The sequence below is a fragment of the Ciconia boyciana genome, chromosome 3 (assembly GCF_034638445.1).
Source record: "Ciconia boyciana chromosome 3, ASM3463844v1, whole genome shotgun sequence".
Classification (NCBI taxonomy): domain Eukaryota; kingdom Metazoa; phylum Chordata; class Aves; order Ciconiiformes; family Ciconiidae; genus Ciconia; species Ciconia boyciana.
Window position 1 is genome coordinate 37535175 of NC_132936.1, and position 27493 is coordinate 37562667.

Genomic DNA, 27493 nt, shown 5'->3' on the forward strand with positions numbered 1-27493 from the left:
GCCACTCATCTCATTTAAAAGGCTATCAGGCTAGTCAGGCATGACTTTTCCTTCATAGATCAATGCCAACTACTCTCAACCACATTCTTGTCCTTAGTACTTTGGCTTGCTTCCAGGAATATTTGCTGCATCACTTGCCCAAGGACTGAGGTGAGGAGGACCCACCTTTAATTCTGCAGAGTCTCCTTCTCATCCTACTTCAAGACATGAGTGACATTTGTTCTCTTGCAGTCCTCAGGAAGCTCCCCTGACCACCACGAACATTTCAAAGATAATCAAGAGTGGCCTTGCAGTGACATCAGCCAGCACCCTCAGCACCCAGGGGTGCATCCCATCAGGTCCCATGGACTTACCTATGTAGTTTGTTCAAACAGTCCCTAATCTGATCCTGTTCCACCAAGGGAAAGTCTTCCTTGCTCCAGACCTTCCCTCTGGTCTCCAGGGCCTGAAATTTTTGAAGGCTGGTATTACCAGTGAAGACCCAGGCCAAGAGGGCATTGAATACCCCAGGTTTTGGAGGTCTTTTGTCACCAGGTCCTCTGCTCCATTCAGCAGCAGGCCTTACTGTTCCTTCTGCTGCTGATAGACCTGTAAAAGCCCTTCTTGTGTTCCTTCATGTCCCTCACCAGATTTAATGCTGGAAGAACTTTGACTTTTGTTACTGCAGAATCACAGTATGGTTGAAATTGGAAGGGACCTCTAAAAATCAGCTAGTCTGATCCTCCTTTGAAAGCAGGGTCAAATACAACAAGTTGCTCACTTTTACTAGCTTTTACTAGGAGTTAAAAAAAAGAGAAAAAAGAAAGTGGGGTAGGGTTAGAAACATGGGATTCTTTACCCAAAGGCTCTAACCTTAAGCTCTAAAGGTAAGAGTTGAAATTCCTTTTCTATAAGGGCCACTCAGGAACCTAAACTGTGAATGGAGAGTTGGGCTCTTAAAACAAGTTAGTAATATGGAACTTTGTTTTTTAAAATCTCACTTCTACTGTTACAATTCATTGCTGCCAACACCCTTAATCTGAAAACCACACATCTCAGAGTCAAGATCACCTTATTTGTTTGGTTTCCCTCAGAAAAATTTAAAAATCAAACATAAATATAAAGCTGATGAAGGTAAAGTGGTGGGAGTTTTCAGTGGAACTTAAGAAAGAGTATAAATTTTTCTCCCACTCAAAAGGCATGCAACAGGCATCAACTGAATGTCTTGAAAGTTTTAGAATGTCTCTTCCTCCCTGCCCAAAATAGAACAAGCAGCTCAGAGAAAAACAGCACTCTGTAAAATGAAGATAAATTTGGGGCTCTGAAAGACATGGCAGTATTAGCTGTACTGATTTTTTTTTCCCCTGCTTGGCTTTCTTATTTTAGTTATCAAAGTGACCAATTCCACCACCTTATTTACATGGCCTTATCCTGGAATGTGAATATGCCTTAAAGATGGGGGATAGTAACCTGCCTTACCCACTAGTCAGTGATAAACCCAATTTAATTTTGTACCAAGTATGTTACATTTTAAAAAAATACACAGAAAAAACTTTATGGCTTATCTTTCATTTTCTGGAGTTGTATTTAACTAATGAAAGTTCTATTCTGAAGAACAGAATCCACCTTCGTTCCCCTTTTATTTGCACAAAAATAGAAGCAGATTCAGAAGAAACCCAGAAGGACACCTGAAGAATATACTTCAGTTACAACTCTTACCCATATTGAATCAAGTTTCATAACTTGAGAGGCTAGACACACCTCTAATGAATACTAAGGCATTCAGAGTTGTTAAAAATAATAATAAAGAAGAGACTGCTAGACTCCTTTCACTCTCCAAGCTAGTAAGACTAAATGTATCAAGCACGCAGTTTTGGGTTGTTGGGTTTTTTTCCCCCTTCTGTAAAGATGTCCAAGATCAAAAAAGCAGCTTGAATTGACCTTCCTACCATTCTTCTGTTCAGCTTCTAAACTCCATGCAGTACTCCAAGTCTCCTGGCTTACAGACGATTGTCAACTAAGTAAAGTGGTTAAGCTAGCAATTTGATCAAGCCAGAACTTGTCTCTGGGCATTTCCTGAAGGTAGAAGTATACTGACTCCTCACTGGAGCATTTCTGAAAATATAAAAGTTCTATATACATCTAACTTTACACATAATACTAGTTTGCTCAATGAAAGTAACTGCCAACCCTTACTAATTCAGAGAGGTGGGAGGTGAGATGTTTGGAAAGGCAGAAGGTAAAAACAAATGAAAGCTATACAATCTCAGGCATTTCCAAACAGTTCCCTGACTTCAATGCAATCCCACTCACTTTCACTATATATTTATTCAGTTTGTATTTTACTCAAAGTATAAGTACCATAAGACTTCTATAGCTCACTTCTTCTTGCTTAACAAGAAGTCACTTACTTCAGTATAATTCACTTTAGACTTGAATAAACATGTGTAACAAGATGTTACTTTTACTTAGACCCTTTAACACAAGGTCTTTTCTTTTAGTTTTTTTACTATAATTAACAGAATAATATAGTTACACAAAATACTCTTAGATTAGCTTTTAGGCCTGAAGTATTTACTGTATTTCTGAAAACAGACATCTACAACACTTTCAGAACCTCACATTCTGTTTACAGCCAAAACAGCAGCATCATTTAATAAAGAAACTGTGAGAAAAGTGCAAAATGCCTCAGAACTTTTATTGAAGTGGACTATTCAGCAAGACCATGAAATACTATTTTTGAAAGGCAGATATATTCATTGATCAGGAAAAACATTCTTTGTCTGGGGCGAACAGCCAGTCTCATTCAGGTCTTCACACCTGAGTGACCAGCATCCCCAAGAGCTTTGAGCTCAAAGCTTTATGCTTTGATTCTATGCTTTTTCAGCAGTTCCTGAAAATCACTGAAAAAAGGAGTTCTGTTTCTGCATTGAAGAAAACAGGACCTTTAACAAAACAAACTAACATATGATATGGCTCTTTTTGTTCTTAATTAAGCACTTCAGCAACTTTTTATAGGATATGTTGCACAAGTGAGAGCAACTGGGCAAAGATTATTCCATATTCAAGTTTTGTTTCTCTTTATTATGTTCTACAGATATCCTGTAGTTTTCTGGAGAAGTACATATTTGTACAGATGTAATTTAATTGCATATAAACCAGCTACCTGCAAGGCAGCTGGTACAACGTACACAAAAATGCAATTCTAAAGAATATCCCATCAGCGTCATAATTGCATTGGTTCATCAGGCTAGGAAAGGAATGAATATTTCTATATGTTCAGTGAAATGTAAATTAAGTTTTCCTGCACAAGATAGAAAGACTTCAGTATCTTTTCTGTTTCTCAACCATTAGTGGGTTCTCCACCTGAAATACATACAGCCTGAAGAATTATGGGTTCCAATTTTTTTTTGTTGGGCAAATACATAAAATACAGCCTTCCTAGGTGAAAATTGAGAATTTACTTAAGGAAACAGAATAAAATTTCTAGTTCAATTTATAAAAAGAAAAGTCATTCCAGTTCATTATTTAATTGAGAGGCTCAGACCAGAATAGGATAAATCAAAAACAAATGCTTTCACACACAGCTCTGAACCAGACATCCAAAAAAATCCAAATGCACTCCACAGTTGAAAATACTTCAGTTACCAGCACTTATCTCAATGTTTAGAAAAGGAAATTATTGGTCATGAAAAAAGTGGTATGTTGAAGTAACTACAATTTTGCAAATATTCAGTGCTTTGCAAAAGGTTCAATAAAAATAACATTTATTTAGAGAGCCTCACTTGTTCTTCCCTAAAAAGAGCCTGAAAGTTATTTTTCTTAACATTTAATTCCACTACCACAGAAACTCTGTAACTTTCTTTGAACTCCAGCTGCCATGGACTTCATACAATGGTCTTTCTCCCTTTAAAAACTACATACCATGGAGCAAGCTGCAGTACAATGCAAAACAGCCCTCTTCCACTCAGATTTCTCCAATGCCTTTTAAAATGTATTCCCAAGTAAAGGAAGAGGTAAGGCAATCACTAAAGCAATCTTAGCTATTAGGAAGCTCAGTCCTCCAGCCACCTTGCAGAAATAGCTGCTAATCTAGCCCAAGATTTTCCAGGTTTACAATCTTCAAGACAATGCACAGCCACTCAAGAGGGGAATTATTCTACTCAGCCACAAGCATTTTCTCCCCCGCATCTAGAGCACAACATAGAAACAACTCTCTACATGAATACCAAAATAGTAGCTCTAAACAAAACCCTACTGAATGGATGCAGGTGCTACACAAGGGTTTAAGTGAACCACCTCTGACCAACACACACACTAGCTGAGGAGGCTCTGAAAATTTAGCACTAAACACTCAGCAAAACCATGTTCTCTTCCTATATTCCAAGCATCTACAGAAACATCATGGAAGGCATGCAACTTGTGCTTTAAAATGGAAGAGCTACTAGGACATCAAATACTTTGCCATCTGACCAAGTCAAAACTGGCTGTGCTCAACCTAAGAGCTTCTCAGCTATAGCATGCTCCTGCTTCAGCTGTTAAGAGATAACTGTAATTCTCTGGGTAAAGTGTAATGGTATGCATTTTGAGATTTGATTTTGAGATTTTTTTCAACATTAGAAATAATATAAATAGCCCAAATTAAGCTCTCTCAATTATATCTCTATCTATCATTCCCCCCCCATTCATGGAAAACTTAAAAGCTACCAATAGCCTCCAAAAGGGGTTTAGAGATTGAAAAATTGTAATAGCAAGCTACCACAGTAAAAATGTCTCTGTCCCGAAAAGCACCTGGCTATATATGTATTTGTACATTGTTACTCATTAGTTCCCCCAATATATCTTCAGTCTCCTCTTTTTGCCAAGGCAGAAACCTTTGTCTTTGCAGCAACTGCACCTGATCAGGAGCCAATCAATTGGATATTCTCTGCCTACTCTCATCCAACACTGCACGTCTATCTGCAACTACTGTTTTGGTATAAACCACTACTGTTTTGCTATAAACCACACTGATAATTTGGTCTTAACCACTACCCCTTCCCTGGACATCAGCAGAGAAAGATGGAAAGACACAAGTGATTTTGCACATTTTCCTATCCATGACAAAAGAAAAAGGATGCTCCTTAAATAATCTCCTAAAATATCACAGATGTTGATTCTTCTAGTAATTAAAAAACCATGTATCTTGTTAAAGGTTGAAAGCTAACAAACATGTTTTAGTGACCATATGAGAGCTTAAAAATAACTAAAAAAGAAAAAAAGAAAAAGAAGAATACCCCTGACCTCCAGCTTCTCAGTTTTTCAACAGTACAGACAGCACATGCATGCTTCATGATATAGCATAGCAAACTAAAGCACAGCTACAAAATTACTGAATGGACCAGAGAGCAGAAAGAATAACTTCTACACGACACTCAAATCTTTCCAAAGAAAACCATTACCACAATCTACGTGACTTATTCTCCCCAACAATGGGTGCAGGCCATGCTGTCCTGGTTTTAAGTTGTTATATAGTATTAATTATTTATCTACTTACAGCTTTATTATATCTTTAACAAAAAGTTTTATTTGTATGTATTCACTATTGAAATGTATTTTGTTCCATTTCATACTTCAAAGACAAAATTAGCTTCAGAGCAGAACCAGTATATGAATTTACAATACCCATTTTTTCCCCACATACAAACTGGTAAATATGACAACACAACATCTCAATAAAAATAATACTAAAGGTAAGGTATATGACACAAACAAGGACAAATATAAACAGAACTACTACTTAGCTCTCATCATCACAATAATTAATCACCCTGGCAGGTAGGTATTACAATGGCAACGCCATAATAAAACTGACTTACCTATACTAGGTGGACTGCCATAATTTACAGGGGACTCTGGAGGCCTCCCACAATGTAGTGCAGCAAGAGCAGATCCCTTCCATACAACATGTTTGCAACCTGTTTTCAAAGAATTACACAAAAAATGTAGGCGTTTTTTTCATGTGAAAATGCAGAAAAGGCATGAAATATCAAGAACTCAAAATTCTCATAAAATCCTCATACTTTTGTTTGTACGAAGCAAAGACTGTCTGCCAGCTCCTAATAACGTCTGCACCCCAGGGACACTTTGGGGAATTTCTTGCTCTAGAAGCGGTCCGAGTCGATGGCATATTTGAAGCAAGTGATCAGGTGCCAAGTGTCTGTAGTATTTCACCTATTATATGAAAGAGCAAACAAAACATTTGATGAAGAACATAATATTTTTGAAGAATTACTGCGTTCATCTTTTTTTCTTCCAGATTGTTACACAAATTCATAAGAAAATTATAGTATATTAAGGATAAAAACAAATAATGGCCTTTAAGTACAATAATTCCTTCCAGCTGGTCCTAATTAATTCTTCTATTCAGCACATGTCACTTTGTACAGAGAACTGTTGGTATTTACTGCTTTCTGACTTTAAGGCACAGTTGGTCATAGACTAATAAGGTCCTTTATAATCAAAGTTAAAAATGTAAAGTATATATTCAATATTATATTTAAATAGTGTCTTGGTCAATTTAAGTTACTGTAAGATAAAGAAAAGACAAAGATTGTAAGGACATCAACATTTACAGAATTCTTGGAAGATTCAAATACACCAAATAAATAACATAGCTTTGTAGAAGACAATGCAAAAACATTCTGCCTTAAGTCACCTAAGTTACAAGACCTTGTCGAAGCTCCACAACTGGATTTTTTTTTTTTTTAACATCTAAAGCTTTTAAACAAAAATGTTGGCTTAAGTAATTCAACTTTAAAATTGGTATATGTGGTATTCTATTAGGCTACAAACATGATCAGTTTTTGTAACTGCTCATAGGTTTCAACTGCACAGTACCAAAACAAGCTCCTATTATCAGCAACGGATCTTCTCACCACTTGATTATAACAATGTTGAACCAGTATTAATGACTGCCCAGACTAAAACCAGTTCATTCTTTTGAACTACTATAATTCTGGATCAGAAGATCATCTTATATAACATGGAAAAAAAGCTTTGAAATGTGTGTGTGACAACAGTAAAATCCTATTAACACAAAGCTTTCAGTTAAGAAATAGCATTTTTAAAATACGTAAGCTATTGTCAGCTTAGAGTATAACAAAAGAAAATTTAAAATAATAAAATTAAGAGGGAGGATAGAAACTCAGTTTTCTTCAGTTCTTGTACAGGATTTGGCGTGTAGTAGTTTTATCCTTTGTACAGTGTGAAATAAGTCTTCACAGTTTTACTTTGCAGAAGAAAAAAAAAGTACTGCAGTAAAAGCTTGTGATGTTTTGTTATTCTGCAACTAGACAGCCATGACTGACATTTTAGGCAGAATGATGCTTCTGTATTACACCCAATTAACAGGAATATACCTCATTTTCATCAAATGTGCTCCTATCTTGCTGACACACTGTAATTGCTTCATGTATTCTAGCAGTTTGTTAACATAAAGAGTGCTGATATCTGAAACCGAGGCTCTGGAAAAGCCTTGCTTACACCAGTAATTCCCACCAACAACACAGCAGCCTTCTAGTGAAGGAGGAAGTTTTCTCTTTTGCTCCTGTCGTGGTTTAACCCTGGCCAGCAGCTCAGCCCCACACAGCTGTTCACCCACTCGCCCCCAGTGGGATGGGGAAGAAAATCAGAAGGATGAAAGAGCAAAAACTCGTGGGTCGAAATAACGGCAGTTTAATAGGTAAAGCAAAAGCTGCAGGGCAAGCAAAGCAAAATAAGGAATTAATTTGCTACTTCCCATTGGCGGGCAAATGTTTAGCTGTTTCCAGGAAAGTGGGGCTTTCCTTCTGTGAATTATATTACATTTGTAGAAGGCCTTGCAAGCTGTCTGAATTTGACTGCCTAAAAGTTAAATGACCTACAAAATTCACACGAGTTAAAAAAAGGTTTTTCTTTAAAAAATATTAGAATTTTTTTTTATAAAGTTACAGTTGATTGTACAGATCAATTAATTTAAAATTACTAAATTTAATGTCATCAGACAGGCACCCTGTTAGAAGAGTGGCAAAAAATAATCCACTGAATTCAGAACTTACTATTCTGGTTCATTCTTCTTATCAGTAACATGCAAATAAAACTTGCTTTCCTCTACCTAAAGGAGGAATCAGTCAAAATACATGCTTGAGAGCCCTAAAATACCAGAATAGCTGCAAGTAGCGACAAAGCTAAGAACAGTTTCTGCCATCAACACCCCTGATCCATTTCCTTAGCTTTTGTTCTCCTTTGCTGCTATGAAAAGAAGCGCAAAAACTTAACAAATACTGCCCTTTGTATAATTCTATCTGAAACCAGACTTGGTGTCTGCAGAATCTGAACTTGTCTCTCAAAGATTAATAATCACTCATTTTTTGGTTTAACCACAAATATTAGAACTACATATGCAACACTGTTGTCATTTTATCCTGCTGAAGACCCTTCAGTTTTACACATGCTCACAAATGCACAAAATCTAAAGTAAATGAAGCAAATCGGCTTTGACGCATTCCAAAACTACAGCTAGCTGACATCTTGAGTCATACTTCTCATGATTTGTCATAAGCCATGTGTTCACTTTTTTATTTTAGCAGAAACTAGGTAGGCTCAATTTCCTGTGCAGTTTTTAAAGCAAATGGGGTATCTATTTGTATTATTCTTGATCATACTTATTAAAGATCTTACCTTACACCCACACTACAGTCTCTCCTCAAGTCCATTTGTGTGAAAACAGCTATTTATGTTTCGTGATGCTTCTGCCCAGCATTTGTCTGAGTAATCATTGTTCGCTACTAAACAGCATTCGCAACCAGCTCATTAACAAACTGATTCAACAATACTAAGTGAGCTGTATGCTTAAAAAAAAGTGACACTGGCCATCTAAACACTTCTCAGTTCCAGAAAGTTTATAAAACTACTTCATGCACCATACACAGTCAACATTTGGCTCTCATTTTCCTATACAAGACTAAAGCACACACAATAAACTTCTAAAAATAAAAAAGCAAGCTTCATTTTACTGCAAAACCTGATAGGGAAAAACCCTCTTATTTTATTAGAGGTTTTATTTGGACTTATTTCTTTCCCTTTTTCTCCTATAAAGAAGGAAATGGTGCAACTTAAATAATCTATTAAAACAGACTATAAAGTAAGTTTTCTCCAGGTGAAGTACTTTCTTCTCCATCAGAAAATAATAATCTTGTTCTAACAATATTGACAGAATAGTTCAGTTGAAAGGGACCTACAACGATCATCTAGTCCAACTGCCTGACCGCAGGTTAAAGCATGTTATTAAGGGCACTGTCGAAATGCCTCAAACGCTGACAGGTTTGGGGCATCGACCACCTCTCTAGGAAGCCTGGTCCAGCACCAATTTGTATGTGTGACTATTAGCATTACAGTAGAAGTCACAAATGAAAATGTATGTAACAGAAATTCACCTTAGTCCTGATTCCTCCCTTTTGAAAAAGGAGGGGGGAAAAAAAAAAAAGGGGGCAGAAAAGAGAACCACAATGTGATAGCAACAACTCAAGAAAGGACAAGGTAAGGAAGTTTATTTAATACATTAAACAACAGAGAGGCTTGAAAGCTAAAATTGTTCTAAGGTGCTGCCTACCAGGATACAATTCTTGCACTGACAAACTGTAAAAAGAAGCCAGAACCAACATAAAATATACCTACCACCCTGTGTCCTCCTCTTAAATAACAACAAAAAAAACCCCTGTCAAGAGTACTTTCAAGTCCGATTTAAGTGACAAAATAAATAAAATTATCTTTTAAAAGGACACTTTACAAGCTTTGTCAGAAACAGAAAAGCTTATGACAACTTACGGAAATTTGTCTTGATATCGATCTCTGATTCCAAGAGGAGAAAGTAAAAGCAAAAGGAAAAAAAATAACAAATATACAAGTATTTAAAATTCATACCCCTCTAAATGAAAAGTGAAAACTGGACTCTACAAACAGGAATTTTAAATTTTTATGTCAAAATTGTGATGTCAAACAGTATATAAACAGCACAGATTTTTTTTTCTCTGCCAGTCCCACCTAGCTGAAATTCTAGCTGGTTTCTTTCCTCCTCCTATTAGGCTTTCTGCAACATCTAATTCTGCTCTTTTCTTCCAACAGAAATGCACAGAAGATATGCTTTTATAACTATAATAATGAACTCTCTTTTTGTTGGAATAGACTTTTCACATAAGACAAGTTAATAACATTTCTTAAACATTACTGTAATAAAAATCAGAACTCTGTTAGCAAGTACAAAATTTTCAGATCTTAAGCACAAATAATACTTTCTAGAAAATAAGAAGCAGCATTACCCTCAACTTCACCCTTTACCTACTACCCCCAACTTCACTTATTCCAAACAAACAGCATGGGAACACACGAAATACAGCTACACAGCTATTTGGACTAACATTCAGATCTTTTATTACCTTTGAAATAGACCTAAGTGCTTATATTTTCATTCTGCATGACTCTGCAGAATAATTCAGCATCAGAATCACAATGAATGCATCAACAGAATCATTATTTGACCTAGACTCTTTAGTTAAATTTGTAATACATAATGCAGTTATTCGCTGCCAGTGTTTTAGACATGAAGTAAAATATGACCCTATTCTGCATTCTGCTTTAAGCACTACTCATACTGAAACGTTCTGCAAAGTATTTGTTTGGTTTCCCTCCCACCATGCTAACACTTAACATGCTTAACAACAAGTTTGACTGTAAGTATCTTTCAGAAAAACACATTTCCACATGAGGACATCTAACAACAAAATCTAAGTCAGCCAGCTACCTATATTTCAAGATGCAAGAGCTCAATCTTGCTAATACCAGCAGCTATCTCAGCTTTAACTATTCTGCTATGTAACATATTACCCAAAACAAGTTCCAAATTGAATTACAGTAATTGTTGTACTATATCAGACCATCAATCTAACTGAGTACCCTCTATCACCAGCCACTGCCTTATCACTTTAAAATTAGGAACTGCAATAAAGTGCAATTACTTTTCCCTGAAGCATTCCAAATTTTTTTTTTTTTTTTTGGCGGGGGGGGGGGGGGGGGGGCTGACAACAGGGAGGGGAGAATTGGAGAATTAACTTTTTTCCCCAAAGCATGTTTATTTCTCATGTACTTTCTAATTATGCTTGAGCTAAAAGCGTATGGATACTTAGCCACTATTTCCTATAGGAATGCCTATGATTTTAATGTGAGACTACTTTTTCTCTAATGGAATAGACCTATATGAAACCAGCCATCTCAAGAACATACTAGTTTTTCAACTATTCAATGCTTTTAATAGGTATGAGGCCAGAGCAGACAAAAAACTCAAACCTTAGTATAAACAGGCTGCTGCAAGCTTGCTACTTACCACATGAGAAGGTACAAACAGTAGTAGCATTTTCAGTCTTATGGACTAAGATGTTCAACTATATCTATTACTGTTAGATTACCTGTACCTATTTGCCCATCTTAAACTCATTCATAATGTTTTGTGTTGGTTTTGGGGTTTTTTGTTTGTTTGTTTTTTTAAATAAAAGGTACACCTTAGAAACTTGATATTCCTCTTTAGCCCATCTCTCATCAATGTTTCTTAGTTGCAGTTTGAAAGAACTAGCACAAAACAGCTGACTTAGCCAATCCTTGATTATCTGTGGAACAAACATGTGGTACTTCGCACAATGAACGAGTTCCTCCTCATCAAAATATAATAGTTTGAACAGAGAGTCTTTAACGTCACCATAACTAAATTCCCAGCTATGGGAATAATCTGTAGAATGGAAGTGCTTGTCTCTTAGAACTAAAAGGAAATCATTTAAGTTGATGTATGTTCAGCTGAAGCACTGATAATGAGACCAAAATCATTGCTAAAGCTCACAATCATTTCACAGGTTTTCTTACCTCCAGTGCCAAGTCTTTCAGACTACCTTCCAAAACACTGTATAGACTTTCCCCAAAATACTGTTAATAACGAACTAGATGATGCAGCAGCTCTCTGATTCAATGCAAGTTTTATTTTTGCTCCCTATTTCTTTGAATACCTTTGCAGCACAAGATTTCCTGAAGAAACAAACCACTTATTATCTGGTTACTTATTAAGAAACAGAATTACTAAACAGTAACCACAACGCTGCCTAAAAGACTTTACTATGTTAGGTATTATACAAACAATGAAATACAGTGTCAATGCACTTAGTGTCCCCCGTCCCACAGATACGCTTTGTAACTTCACATGCCTTTGATAACCAAAAAGAACGAACAGTGGATGGCCTGAAAATAGTTTTGTCCTTTTCACTTTAAATCTCATTTAATAATTGTGGGCAGGGGAAGAGGAAGGGACAAATGTTAGCAAAATAGTAATAAACAGTTCCTGAAAACAACAAGGCATGCTGCCTGCTACACCCATCACACCGTCTCCCTGTCTGATGTGAATTCCCTGCCTTCTCCCTTCTCAACCACCACGAATAAAATTCTAATTCAACAGAGAAAATGACAGTTACGTGAATACTTTAGATAAGAAAAAGAAAGTTAACACAATGGTTCTGATCACGTACATGATGATGTCTGTACCCTAGAAGAGCTTAAAAAAACCAAACCAAACAAACAAAAAACCCACCACCCCCCAAAACCAACCAAAGAACAAAAACCCAACCACCCTCTACAGTAGCTGTGGTGAATCTTAACAGTTGGCTTCATCCAGCTGAAGTCCACTTTGCTCCCAAAAGGAGCAAGCCCAACACATTCCCCAAGCCCTCCACGCGCACTCCTATCATCTCTCTCATGGTGAGAGATGAACACAAAAGGAGAGCTGAACCATCTGAAAGTGATTTTTGTACTGTTCATTTTTCAGACAGTTCAGCTCCCTTATCCAACTGACCGCACATTTGGATGAGCGTTCGTGCCTACACAAAGGATGCAGCAGAAATGCATAGCTTTCATCCACAGTGTACAATCAGAGCAGCTACACCCATAGTGAAACTGTAACATGAAAAAAACAATTATCCTGGAGTCAAATGATGCACCATAGCTTGCTCATGTGTCAAGGCCCTAACAAAGGTGTTTTAAAGCCTAACTACACAACACTTAAACAACACATTTAACTATGATCTATAAACAATTCACAAGGCTGCCTTGCTCTGCTCAAGTGAGCTGTTCACTCTTAAAACTCCTGAATTTCTGTCCCCCATCATGAGAAATCCTCAGTCTTGCAAAAAGAAGAGAAAAATAGTTGGCTTACAATTAATAAGTTTTCACAACTAATGCAAGAGAATACAAAACATCCTGAGATCTATTACTGAAGAGTCCCACCATCCTTGGTACACCTAGGTTGAAAGTGGCCTACCAGGGACTCAATTCTCAGAAAGTCTATGGTTATAGCACAAACAGAAATCTTAATACTGACGATATAAAAACGAGATTGGCACTCTGAAATAAGAGACTACACTCTCAAAGCAAGATTCAAGTGGTTTATACCACAAATGGAGACTGTAGAAAAATATAATATAGAAACATACATTTGAATTCAAGAAAAATCACTTAAGAATATAAAACATAGTATAATGGCATTTCTGAACTCATGTATTTTCCTGTGGCATTACAAGCCTGCACAGAGTGATGTTAGCTTGTAAGAAAATGAAACATTTACTTTCACTGACCAAACAGAAAAAGGAAAGTAATTTACAAGATGAAAGTTGCATTGGATTTAACATTATTTGCACAAATTAAGTTACAGAAATAAAATATCTAAGGCTGTGAATTTCAGTCTAATAACAGAAAGTTAACTCTAATAAGAATTCCTAAATGCTTCCAAAACGAGGACAAAACCAGGAACATCATCATCTCTTGAAAAGACATCTACTTAAATAGATGTGTAATAAACGGCATGATTTTGCAAACAACAAAACAAAACCCTGGGATTAAACTGCATTCCCTGTTACACAGACCCTTTATTCCCTCCTAGAGTAAGAGTCAGACACCTAACACTACATTTACTGCTATTTTTATTTCTTAGCTTTTCTCCCTTCAGCCCCTTCTACAAAGTTTAGTGAAAGCTCAAGGCATTCAAGTCTGAGAAGTGGTACCAAAACATGACAAAACATGCCTTCTTCAGAATAAGAGTCAGCATCTTAAAGCTAGAAAAATGGAGGGGGGGGGGGGGAAGAAAAGAAGAAACAGAAGGTTAACTCATCATCAGCCTCTAACTTAAAAGCTAAAGATCCTTCGGTTTCAGATAAACAAGTTTTTGTTTAATGAAACAAGACATTGTGAAAAACACTTCTTTTGTATCAAATGGAACTGTCACCCTGCAAACACACTTCCGTGCCAGCTTTCACAAGCCTAAAATGTCAAGTCATACAAAGTTCACACATCTTTGACAGCTGAAGCACAAGCAGACAGAGAGGATGGAGAAAAGCATCAAGAACAAAGTAGTCAAGCTACTTCCCCCCCCCTCCCAATGTCTAGGTAGGGACAAGGTGGAAAAGGGCATATAAATGTCTATCAGGAAATATAAGAAAACTTTGTTAGGAACAGAAGACTAGAAAAAGAGGATGGACCTAGTCTGCATCACATCTCCAAATATAGGGATCCAGGATCAAGTCCAAATTTTGAGGAAGTCCATCTTATGTCATTACACACCTATTCTGACTAAATTAGTATTTACCTGCATTCCAACAAACAAAAGACGTTTCTTGGAAAGAAGGGTCTGAATGAACTTACTTCTCATCAAGTCTTCTTACTTCAACCTTTAAAATGTCTTTTTTCTCACTTTCTCTTTTTTCACATCCTTTTATATTCTGACTACAGAAGAAACCCAAATCCATTCTACGCTAAGACTGCACCTCCAATTCTGTGTGATTTATAGGACAAAAGACAAAGATTCATGGTTAGTTTTACCAACCAACTTCTGACCATTGCTTGAAATGGATAATACGGCCTTATGGTCCTACAAATGAATAAATAAATAAAAATAGCATAATATATCACGCAAAAGTATCAGCACTTTGAAATTCCCAGTTTAATTTCTTTACGACCTTTGATTTCAGGAAAACTGAAAAGTATTGGTATGTATGAATAGGTTTTCAACAAGTCAACTGCTATCAATTCTTCCACACCACGTGTATTAAAATGCCTGGGCAAATCCACCTCTTGCTCCAGAGAAAAATCAATCCAGTAAGGAAACCGGTTCCAACTACAATGAACACCTATGATTCATACTATAACATTTGTAATATAACCAAAGTAACTAATATGCCAGCAGTCTTTATCGGACGCATTACAGATGCGAACTGTTCTGTCTCCTTTTGCATGAGCTCAAAAGTTCTCCACGTGTCTACATCTCAGAAGTACTGGAGTGCAGAACTACTAAAACCAACCAGAAAGCCTGAAAGGAAATCTCACTTTGATGAACATTACAAGCAGGGCTCAGCCTTCCTCTGAAATCCTAGTCAGAAATTCAGAGACCAAATTATATAACGGTGCACCTGTAATGAAAACAATACTAACAACAAGTTGCTAACAGACACAATTCAGACATCTTAATTGCTGTTTTCCCAACTACTGTAGTTCACAACATCTTTAGCGAAGCAAACATCCAGGCCCCTCTCTGCTAGCAAGAACTACAGCACTGCAAATAGTACTTTTTTTTTTTTAAATCACTGATCTACACCTCAGATGCAAAGCACACACTGGGAGATTTAAAAAAAACCATCACAAAACAAAAAGCCACATAAATCAAATTTGTGATATGAAACTGGCAAATCCAGTTATTCCTACGCAACAAATACGTTGTATATAAAGAACGCAAAGCCATATAACGCGCCTTACCAGCATACGCGGGCACACACCGAACCAGGTGAGGGCACACACCTCAAGCAAACCCACCCCCGACGTAGATCCCAACCCAAGTTAACAGACCAGCGAGGAAAACCACCGCCTCAGCACGGCGACCTGGGACCCCAGCTCCCGCTCAACCCTGGCCCGCTGCCCTACAGCCGGCCACCGTGGCCGGCCGGGCGGAGGGACCCGCCGGGGGCCGGTGCGCTCCGGAGGCGCGGAGCCATTGTGTGCGCGGGCGGCGCGGCGGAGAGCGCCCCCGCCTGCCGGCGGCCCGGCCGGCTCCGGCTCCGGCACCCGCCTGCCGCTGCCGCCCGCCCGCGCTGGCCCCGCCCCGCGCTGCTCCCGCCTGCCCGCAGCACGTCCATGACGTACCTCTATTTCCAGCCCGGCGAGGCCGGGGCTCTCGCTTCAGGGCGCTTGTTGTTATTTACCCCGCGCCGCCGGCCCCGGCGGGACCCCCGCGCCGCCCCGCGTCTGCCCTCAGGGCCGAGAGGGAGGAGGAGGAGGAGGAGGGGGCCGAGGTTGTTGGTTTTGTTTAGGAAAAAAAAAAATCTCCAAAGTTTTTTTTTTTTTAAGTTGTTTTTTTTTTTTGCGGGAAATTCAATTTTTTTATTGGGCTGCTCAGGGAGAGCGAGGGGAAAAAAAAAAAACTTTGCCCGCCGCACCGCGGTCGGCCCCGGCCGCTCCTCTTACCAGGTTCTCGTAGCTCCGGGGATGCTCCTTGCCCGTCCAGTCCGTACGCTTGGGCAGCAGCTAGGGGAGGGCAGAGAGGACACCCCGTGAGCGGCTCCCCTCCCCGAGGAGCCCCCCAGCAGCGCCCGGGATGGGGCGGGGGAAGCGGGAGAGAGCGAGGGAAGGGGGGGGAGGCCGCAGGCGGGGCGAGCGCCGGGTGCGCGGCGCCGCTTACCTCTTTCTCCGCCACTTCTCGGATCAGGACCTGCAGCAACAACAAAAGGGGGGGGGGTAAGAAAAGGGGGCCGGTTTAAAAAAAAGAAAAAAGGGAGAAAGAGGACGAGGCTGCGAGCGCGCCGCCCGATCCGCCGCCCTGCCCGGCCGCCCCCTCCCCGCCAGGCCCGGCGCCGCCATCCATCCATCCCCTACCTGAGCCGCTTGCTGGCAGGGTCCGTCCTCCAAAAAGCGAGCGATGAGGAAGTAGAGCTCTGAGGGGAGAGAGGAGGCGGTGAGGGCTGGAGCTCGCCCCTTCCCCGCGGGCTTCTTTCTTCCCCCTCCCCGCCGCCCCTCTCTGGCTCCCGCTCGGTTCCCGCCGCCCCGCACGGCGGCTCCCCCGGCACTCACCCGCTCGCAGCTCCGCCGTGTGCCTGCTGCCGCCGTCCCCGGACATGGCGAGGCGAAAACCGGGGAGGGGAGGGGGGGGGGGGGGTCGGGCCGTGCTCCCGCGGCAGCGTCGGGGCCCAGCGAAACGCGTCCGCCCGCCCGGTAGCTGTCACTGTTCGTTCACCAGGAAGAGTCTCGGCTCCACCATTCAACCCACGGGCAGGAGGAGGAAACAACAACTCACAGCAACCCGCCGCCAACGCCGCCGCCGCCGCCGCCGTCGCCAGCCAGCGCGAGCGAGCGCGATCCCTCCGCTCGGAGAAAGAGTCCCCTCCTCCCCCTCCGCGCCCCCCTCCTCAGCCCTCCCGGCCCCTCGCGCCGCGCCGCGCGCGCCGCCCCTCCCCCCCGCGCCCCTCAGTCCCCGGCGCCCGGCGGCGGGGGCGGCCAGGCGGGGAAGGGGGGAGCTGGCTTCTCCTGCCCCCTCTCCCGCCCCGCCGCCCCCGCGGCGGCCCCCGGCCCTGCCCGGCTGAGGGGAGAAGGGGCGAGGGCGAGCGGTACGTGTTTATTAGCGGGCGGGCGGGCTCAGGCAGAAGATGTCGGAGCGGCAGAGGCGGGGTGGGCGGGAAGGCGGCAGGCTGGCGGCTGAAAGGCGCTTTCTCTGCGAGGTGCGGACGGCCGGAGCGCGGAGGGATACGACGCACGGGGAGGAGGGGCCGCGGCGGGGCAGCGGCTATTCGCGGCGGCGGGGAGGCTGGAAGTTACCGAGTTTCAGTGTCGCAGAAATGGGAAGCGAGCGAAGCCAAAATGCCCCCGGGGAGCGCGGCCCCGCTGGGGAGGCGGGCTGAGGAAGCCCGGCCCTCCCCCCCCCGCCCCGCTCGCCGCGGCTCCCCCATCCCCCGTAGCCAGGCCCCTCCCGGGCGCGGGGCTTCGGCGGCGCCGGGCTTCCTCAGAGCCCGTCAGGGGCCTCGGGGCGATGCGGCTTTGGCATCTGCGCGTAAGTGCCAGTGTCACGCGTTGTTGTTTCTTATTCTTGCAACATTGTGCCCGGGGCCGGGTTCGTGCCTTGGGTTTGGGGCGGGGGGACCTCAACAAACCCCAAACAACGAGAAACGCACTTTTCTTCGTTGTTCCGCACGGCTGCCGAGGCTGTTCTGCTTGGGTCTGGGAGCCGGCTTGTGGCCGTCGCCACGGGGGCGGAGGGTGAAGGGCTCGCAGGGTGCTCGGTTTGAGAACTTTACTTAAAAAAAAAAAACAAACAAAAAACCAACCAAACAGCTAATAACGATTTTATTCATTGTCCTTGCCGCCAACCAAATCAGACACGCGGGACTGACGAATCTTCTGGCTTCTAGGAGCGATGCAAGAGGAGGAGTGTTGTCAACGCGAGGACAAGCGAGGGATGGTGATGCCTGCAACCTATGGCTGAACTGGAGGTAATTCACTAGCGGATCAATAAGCTACCGAAGGTTCCTGAAAGGCTGCAACATTGTACGGAGCCTGATTAGCGATTAAATCATTTATTTATTTAATGCTTTGCTAGCTTGATGGTACCGAATAAACGTTCTGGTTTGTGCTGCAACTGTTTATTTGCTGCTTACAGTCAAAAAGGAAGAGAAAATAGAAACAAAGCAAACGTCCACTGATAATTACCTTTAAAAAAAAATCCGTATCCGATGAGGAAGGGGTTTAAAGGAGCATAGTCTTTATGGTTTAAAATGCATCTATGCTTTTTCGGATCGAGTTGGGGCCTTGCAAGAACGAATGTGTTTGTGGACAATAAGAATTAATTTAGCAGGGATCGATGTAAACAGGGGAAGCTGTCCTTTTTACTATTTATTTTGCCCCAATTATTAACTAATGTAACTTCTGAAGCAAAGCCAAAAGTATGTTTGAAATGGTATAGAAACTAGACATATTTTGTGCGTAAAGACCCTGAAGCTCTCAACTATGTAACTTTTAACAAAATTCAATTTAAACCATATTTCTGTGCAGCTGAGGGAAGGTTGAGTTGAGCATTTTTATACGCATGTTTCCAAGGCCCGCGAGCTCGGTGTGTGAGCCTGCTGCTTGAGCTTTGTGCTTGGCACGGTGAGAAAGCTTGCTGCGGCCACCCTTCTGCTTTATTGCACAAACGTAACCGTGAAAGGTTAGAGAAAGGAAGCTAAAATGTCACATATTTCCATAAAGTCATGTTATAGAAAGGGATAAAAATTAGATTTATATAGCAGATGCCTAGTTGCTATGTATTTTGACACACAATTATCAAATGTCCTGAAAATCATTACAATCGTAATCTAGCATGTGGTCTGTAATCATTAGGGTAAATGTATTTTGTAGTATAGATTTTTTTTTAAGAAGTAGAATCGTGCAGACTAGATTTGATCACTTTAACTGTAGCGACGCTCACTTTATATATTTAAAAATGTACGGGTGTCTCCCTTTTCCCAGTTTTTATAACAATAACCACTCTGTGTTTCAGCTTTATTTTAAATCCACACTTCAAATAATTGAAATGGCAATGAAATCGTATTTACCATCTAATAAAGATTTAAAAAATAAAGTGACTTGAGTCTTTTCTTAGCAATGTAAAATATGTATTGTAATATCTCTCATAGGTGGTTCTCACAACAAAGAGCTACGTGAATAATGTGATTAACATTTTAATTTCCCTTGATGTTTACATAAAAGAAAGTATACTTAGATATGACATCACTAAAACTATAAACCAAGGAATAGAGAAATTTTCACAGTTAAAGAGTCTGAAAGTAGAGGAAAACTATCCTGAATATCTTGAACTTCCCTGTTCTTTTGGCAACTTGTAACTTTTCCTGATGCAGTTTAAAATACAGCCCACAGAATCAAAATGTTCTTGGTGTTTTCACAGTAAAATAAGGATTGTGTCTTTTATTTCATTTTTGTAGAGCACCAAGCAAAATGGAATCCCAGTCCCTGACTTGAGCCTGAGCACCACAGTACTACAAATAATATTTAATAAATAGCTTTTACAAACATACATTCCACTTCTTTTTACAGATGAAATCTGATGAGGTTTTTTGTCTATTTGTGGCTTAACAGGGAAGTCACACAGGCCACAAGAGAAGATGTGGAATTATTATTGTTTGGTGATCCATGTTAGATTAGAATGAATTTTAAGAATTCCTGTGGCAGTAATAAATATTCCATTAATTTTTCAGAGATATTTTAAAAGTGGGGTTTTTTTCCTTGCTACAGTTAAATTGAGGATGTTTTTGTTATGTACGCAAGTGGAGAAAAATCATCCTCATCTCTGAATTTTTACTATCTTGATTGTTTTGCTTTCAAACAATTCCTTTTCTTTCATGTGATCTTGTCACCTTCCATTAACCTTAAGTAACAATACACCAGTTCTGCTTTGTCAGTGAGATTTAATATTTTTTAGGACATATTTCTACTCTGAAAGGTCTGCATGAAAACAAAAAAAAGTAGTAGTAATGGAATTATTTTCCTTTTTCAGCTATAACGATTGTTACAGTTAAAAAGAAAATCTCAGATTATTTTAATCTAGAAATTGGATTGTTTTAACATCTGATAGCTTTACATATTCTTTTTGCAAGTGTTATGGCCTGTTATTGCGTGACTTTCAAATGTGAATATTCACACATGTTCACTAAAATAATTTTACAAAAAAGCAAGAATAAAGTTTATTAGATTTTGCTGTTAATAAAGTTGACACCTAAAACTTAGTTATGGACTGATCCCAAGGGTTTGTTGTGGGTTTTTTTTATTTCCCCCACCTTGGCCTTATTTCCCTCCCCCCCCCCCATGCTAAAGCACTATTAAGTATCCAAATACAATTTGTGTATTTGTATCCAAATAGAATTCTCTTGAATTACTGGATACTTCTGACAGATAAGAATGTAGTATGTTTAGTTTCTTCTTGATTTTTCTGTATCTTGATAGTTTGGGGGGGAGGGGTTACTGATATTTTCCCCCTACAATTGTTTATAGCAGTTATCAGTATGGTTTAATCGCTTGCAAACAGAAAGTGCATTACTTGAAACTTAATGGTGGCAGTTCTTGATACGAAAATCCTTTCTTTTTCTTGTTAAATTTGCTCTTTTCTTTATAGACAAAGGAAAGTATTTAGGGTTTGTAAATTGTCAAGCTGAACAACATAGCTAAATGTTTGAAGCACGATATTGGAGGGGGGGAGGTTGGTTGAGAGCAACATAAAGCATTGACTAAGCTGTCCTCAGGTTTTGTTGGTTGGTTGTTTTTGTTTGGGGTTTTTTTTTTGGTGGGGGTTTTTTGCACTTCAAATGAGAATTATCACTACCAGTTACTTGCCTTTTTGTGACTGTTGCTTCTTACTCTTGAACCCAACCATTAATCTTACAAGGGCAAGAAGTGAGTGATGGTACTTATGAGGCCAGCCAACTTTTTTTATTATTGTCGTGTATATTAAATATCTGCAGAAGGAATGAAGTGTGCCAAAATACAGTACTGCTATGAATAAATTCCTTCTGCAGTTTTAAGCAATAACCTACAATTTAACTAAGTAGTTTCACATCAAAAAATCTTTTAAATACTCACTTGTTCATGCTTCATGCCAGGAATATATCCCTTCTGCACCCTGCATCGGTAACCTACCTGAGCTTTCAGCTATGGAGTTCCCTACAGAATGCTTAACCACTGTGTATTCTGCCCGTATCGGATATTAAATGGTGAACTGTATGCTTGTATCCTTTACCTTTATTTCCTTTTTCAGTGCACCCATTACCATAGAATGCAGATGTCTTCCCATGCCAACCAAAACACATCATTTCACCTTTCGCTCGCTTCTCCCTGTTGGTGAAAATTAGCGTAGAATTAGATACCTGCAATACTCAAACCACCATCAGTGTTGACAAATTAACATTTTATAAAAAGCACGCAAATAGGTTAACCTCTGACAAGTGTCTTTCTAGGTGTTCTTCTCATGTGCAGCTAGAAGAGTAAAGCAAAATCAAGTCACTTCTGAAAACATAATTCATTTTTGTGTAAAAATAAATAATAAACCGTGAATCTACTACCGAGCTTCTGAAGCTAGATCTAGATGTTATTTATATTCTGAGCAGTAAATGCATCTGGTTGGAATTCATGCAATGACCCTAAAAACCTCTTTAGTCTGTTGTTACCTAAATAAATATGGATTGCCCCAGCCATGACATTCTTTCGGTTTCACTATTACATCTTTGAATACAAAAAAAATCCCTTCTAAAGAGAAACTAAAAATTACACCTATGTCATTCCTACTGAATAAAGGAATTCCACTGTTTTATGGTGGGGTTTTGTTTGGGTTTTTTTGTTTTGTTTTAAAGCAGTTTAATTTGTGCTCCTGTATTTTGTAAAAGACCTTCGATTAAAGTTACTGGATCAGTTTGACAGTACAACTTTCTGTGCTGAATACATCCCCTAATTATCCAGAGAATTTTGAGAAAATGATTAAACTGCTGTACTTAATTGTTCGCTATTGGGCTGTTCTTCACAGAGAATCTTGGATATTTGCCATGTTCAGTTTCACGCCCATTTGATGTCTCCAAAGTTTTCTGAGAATTCTAAGGATTATGTGGGTTTTTTTCAGTGGAGCTTTCAAAAAATTAATATACAGGGTGTATTTTAGAGGAGAGCTACTCCATAATGACTATAGGAACAGAAAAAAAGAATGTTTACTATGTTGCTTTGTGTATTGACAATTATTTTCTTACATTATTACTTCTAGAAAACGTTTGAAAATGTTTGCTGTTACTATACTTTCTAGTAAGGTATTCCAATATGCTAAGGCAATTTTTGTTGAGCAGAAGGTTCTCAACATAAAATGTATCATTGATTTGTTTCATTGGTTTCATATTAGAGTTCTAAGTATAAGAAGACTTATTTTAAGTCTTAAGTGACAAATTTTATTTATATTGATAAATTATAAAGTTTATTAAGACACAATTTAATAGTGTCCTTCAGTGACTATTTATCTTTCTGTTTCTCTAAATGAAAATCTAGATTTCTGTTTAACCAAGTTTGAGGGCCATTTGTGATTAGGGGTTTGGATTTGATTTTTTTAATTACAGTAGTAGCCTGTTAGAAATACAACTTTTTAAAATACAGATGAGGGGTTACTTGTCTGACTTTTCAGAATGGGGCTGGTTATAAGTAGCTTTTGTATAGACCTGGAATTTCCCTGAAGTTCATACAGTGGACTATTAAAGATTTACATCTATGTAACAACTTGAGAGATTCTGTCACGTAGTTATCAGAGATATAGTCTGATATACTTGTTAATATGTAATTACAGGAAAGGCCGAAGGGAAAATATTTCAGTGTTTACAGATACTTATTGTGCAATTTAGTTAAAACCAGAGGAGGCCATAAGAAATATCAAAGGGATCTACCCAGAGAAGAGATGAGCAGAACAACATAGGTAAAATTTCATGGTTACATTCAAAATAATCTGTTGGAATAAATAGTATGAGTCAGTCACGCTCCTTGTGGGTTCCTAAACCAATATAAGAGAAAAAGCTCTATTCAATAGCTGGTAGTAAATCTTGTAAAAAGACCATTCTATTTATTACATACTCAACATTGAGAATATGGTAATTTTTTTCTAGAACTCCAGTGTGAAACAAAACAATGACACATCTTCTGTTGGAATACTGCATTTGAGTCTTTCACCTTATCTCCAAAGAACTGGAGTTCACAGATATATGAGGAAAACAGCTAGGATCAATAAAAAACATTAAAGACCAAGGAAATGGAATAAAATATTTGGAGGAGGTAACATTTAAGTATGGCATACAAAATGTCTCTGTTTCAGAGAAGATAAAGCAGGATCTTCTGTAAACTCTAGGACATAGTTCAAGAACTGAAATAGTTGAAATATTTCAAATTAAAAATGATGTTTTTCCCCATCACAAAATATAGCCATCCTGGCTTTACTTGTGCCGCAGAAATTGCTAAAGCAAGGATTTTGGCAGTCTTCAGAAGAACTGACACTTCTATAGGTAAGAAACATCCAGTGACAGTATACACACGATTAGAAGGATCATTAGTCTGATCCAACACAGCTTTGCTGTGTTGCTAGCTTTAAGACAATCCTTAGTTTTTCCTGAGTGTTTCCTTCTAGTGTTGATTTCATTTAGAGCTGCAAAGTATTTTTATTTCTCTGTAGTTGAAATATCTGCTTTCCCCAAAACAGCAGTGATGTGGTGTGAGTAGTACCAGTATTTGCACTTACAGTAAAGATTTTAGTGCTGTTGCGTGTTGAACCATTTGGCTGACAGTGCTTACTTTGTGTAGCACGTCATTTGTCAATCATCCATGAACTACACATCACTGAGATTCTGATCTCTGTTTATCGTTCAGTCTTTTAAGAAAATATGGGGCTGCTGATCCAGCTTTCTCAGTATTTTGTATTCCTCTATAGCATCTACTTGGTATCTTGAAAGGATTGGTTTTAATTTTTTCATTTTGCCCAGGTAAACTGTAGAAGAGTTCTGGTGTGCGAAGTAGGCATAGTGTCCTAATTGACATGTAAATTGTGTGAGGTAACCACTGATTTAAAATCATTGAATCAATCTCTTGATTTTACAGGTTTTAGAGTACACAGGAATTGTGATTAGACCACAAATGACCCTTGCATATGCGTGATGCTGGTTAAGTTTTTTGTTTCCTTCCTTGTTTTTAACCTAATACTAATATAAGATGGAGATTGGCACACGTGCCTCCCTTTTCCCAGGTGAGGACCTACCACAAGATAAAAGATTGTGCTCGCTCTAGCTCAACTAATCTGTAGTTTTCCCATGCGAAGTGGAGCAGCTTATTTAACAGAAACTAAGAAGAATCCTCTTTCAAGGACATCTACCCAGGTGGCTAGCTCATTCTTTTCGGAGGTACAAAATACTGTTTCCTCTTCCCTGTGGAAGAATTTGAACTTGAAGAAGTTGGATCCCCCTGCACACCTCAGTGGATGAAAACAAAGAAGTTGTTGAATGAAAGGCACAACTGCCACTTTGGTTGGGACCTAGTTTGGTAAGCATACTCTGGAAATGCTCCATGAATGGGGTGCACAAGCGAGACAAGCAGAAGATTTGTGGATCCTGAGCTGGTCAGAACAGGCAGCTTTGGGCACACTCAGAAGTCTTTTAGACACCCAGAAGCTTTTGCTGTTGGAAAATTAAGTATCTACATTTTGAATAGGGGTATCTAGAGATTATTTTATAGTTAGACTGTTATACACATTCTCACGCATCTTTGGGTCAGCTCGTCACTGATGGGTGTTCCTGCAGCAAGCTCTGGAGCATTAGCACGCTGCTAGTTTCGGCACGTGTGCATTTTATTAAGGCTCAGACTTCCAAGATCAAATGAAAAAGGAATTGAACTTGATCTTTCAGTGTCAAGTTTGACTACTACTAATTGCCTCTTGGCAGGCCCTTATCAGTAAAGCACTGAATAACACTAAAACTCAATCAACTAATGTAAAGAAACACGATGTCTTACAAAGACTAGACTGAGCATTTAAAGAAATACACAGGTATTTATTTTTAACATAGTTCTGATTTTGGAGTTGGTTATTCTGGTTATAATAAGGCTTTGGTTATTTAGTCCATGTATCAGGTTTTTTGTATATATGTTTGAAAGTGCTTTAAAAGAGAAATTATTGTGTAGGATTCATTGACCTTTCCACCTAAATACAACTAAAGTTAGAATCACCTAGTTAAAATATGTCATGCCAAACCTGCATGTCAGCATTTGAGGAGTTGAGACCCTCCAAAATTCTTATCTAAAAATACCAAGGTTCTTTTTGTTTGCATGCAAGGTATTTTTGTTCTTAAAACATGGCCCAATGGTTTAAGTTTTCTCTGTTAGACTTTTATTAGAAATGAAAGCTGAGGTTTTCACAGTTTACTTTCTTCCAGATCTGAGCAATAAAGTAAAATATCAAATTCCCACAATTTGAGAAATAAAAATAGAAAACAATTTCTCCCATGTAGTCTAACACAATTAATAAAAATCATAGGGTTTGTAGTCTAACACAATTAATAAAAATCAAGGGGGGTGTTCTATTGATCTGCAAGAGGAACTGCCCACATGAAATCTAGGTAACACTGAAAGTAATATACTGACTTTTTAAAGAAAGGATCACATGGATCCTGTTGATCACAATTTCATCAGAACTTAATCTTTGTGTCTCAAATTAAAGCTTAAATTTCAAGACAGATTTAAGTTTCAGGGAATTCTGGAAAATTTGTTTTGTACAAACAGAAAAGAGAGTTGCTTAATAAATTACCAAAAATATTTCTTGCAGAGCCTGCTAGTTGTCAGGTTTTTCTAGTTTTGGTTTTGCTGTTTTTAAGGGATGAACAAGGAGTGTAAACGGAATGTGAGAAAATAGCAGATGAACCAGCAGAAGTCAGGGGTAAGTCACCTGTGCTGCAGCAAACTCCCAAACAAGATGGAAAGCAATTTAAAAATTGGAAAAAATAAAAAAATTGGACAGTCCCTTTTAAAAAAGTTACATCAGCTTTCCATCCTTCAGGTAAATGCCCAAGTTAAGGAAGAATTGATTTATGCCAGAGTTCAGAGTCAGTAACTTAAAATCACAGAGGTTTCCACTGAAGCTCTAGTATCGACTTTTCTGGTTACTGAGAGTTAAAACGTTACAGGAGGTTCTCAAACCCCAGCAGGACATTCCTTTTCCTCAGACCCTGCATAGCAGTTGCTGACGATGTTAACATAGGCAGCTGATTTCTAATGCCCAGACCCGAGCCCCAGTGCTGTTTAAGTTATTATTAAAACTTATTTTCAAAGTAGCAAATGTTCTTAAAAAAAAAAAAATTAGGAAGAGGTATTTACCTACCTAATCCCATTTAAAGACAAACACTACACGCTTCTTAGATTCTAACAACATAGTAGCACCTCTGCTCTGCTTTTTCCAGTCAAAGTCCTTTTCTTTTGAAGTCCTAACAAAACCAGCCCGAATTAGAAGCCCTAAATCCCCTCTCTTTGGGTCTTTTAATCTAAACTAAATAATTAACATCCAAGTAAAATTGGAAAACCCCTCAACTGAAATTGACTTTTTGATTTATGGTCCACCACTCTCAGTGCATCCAAGATTTCATCAGATAAAGTGTAACTCTGAAATGTGTTGTTCATGTATACTCCCAACCCTGATTTTCAATTTGAAAATTTTCAGCAGCCAGCATCCTTGGATTTTTCTCCTCCTCCCAGCAGCGCAGTGTGTGTGCCTCTCAGTTCATTCACTGTTGGATGCTCCGAATAGTGTAGGGCTCTCTGTAGGGGGGCAGGTCATGGCCTATTTACAGACAATAACATTTTGAATTCCAGTATGCAGAAGGTAAGGAGT

The 27493-nt window shown here is 39.4% G+C and overlaps 1 protein-coding gene across 3 annotated transcripts in view; it reads right to left on the reverse strand.

Moving 5' to 3' along the window:
* PHIP (PHIP subunit of CUL4-Ring ligase complex) overlaps window positions 1-17460 on the reverse strand; it is a 120843-nt gene extending 103383 nt beyond the window's left edge. For all 3 annotated transcript variants that reach the window (XM_072855335.1, XM_072855334.1, XM_072855333.1), the window contains exons 1-6: window positions 17140-17460; window positions 16945-17003; window positions 16751-16780; window positions 16537-16596; window positions 6042-6192; window positions 5838-5936 (exon numbers count right to left, since the gene is read on the reverse strand). In XM_072855335.1, the coding sequence (XP_072711436.1) occupies window positions 5838-5936; window positions 6042-6192; window positions 16537-16596; window positions 16751-16780; window positions 16945-17003; window positions 17140-17185 (445 nt within the window). In that variant the 5' untranslated portion in view covers window positions 17186-17460. The remainder of the gene's footprint in view (window positions 1-5837; window positions 5937-6041; window positions 6193-16536; window positions 16597-16750; window positions 16781-16944; window positions 17004-17139) is intronic.
* Between the last annotated feature and the right edge of the window lie 10033 nt (window positions 17461-27493).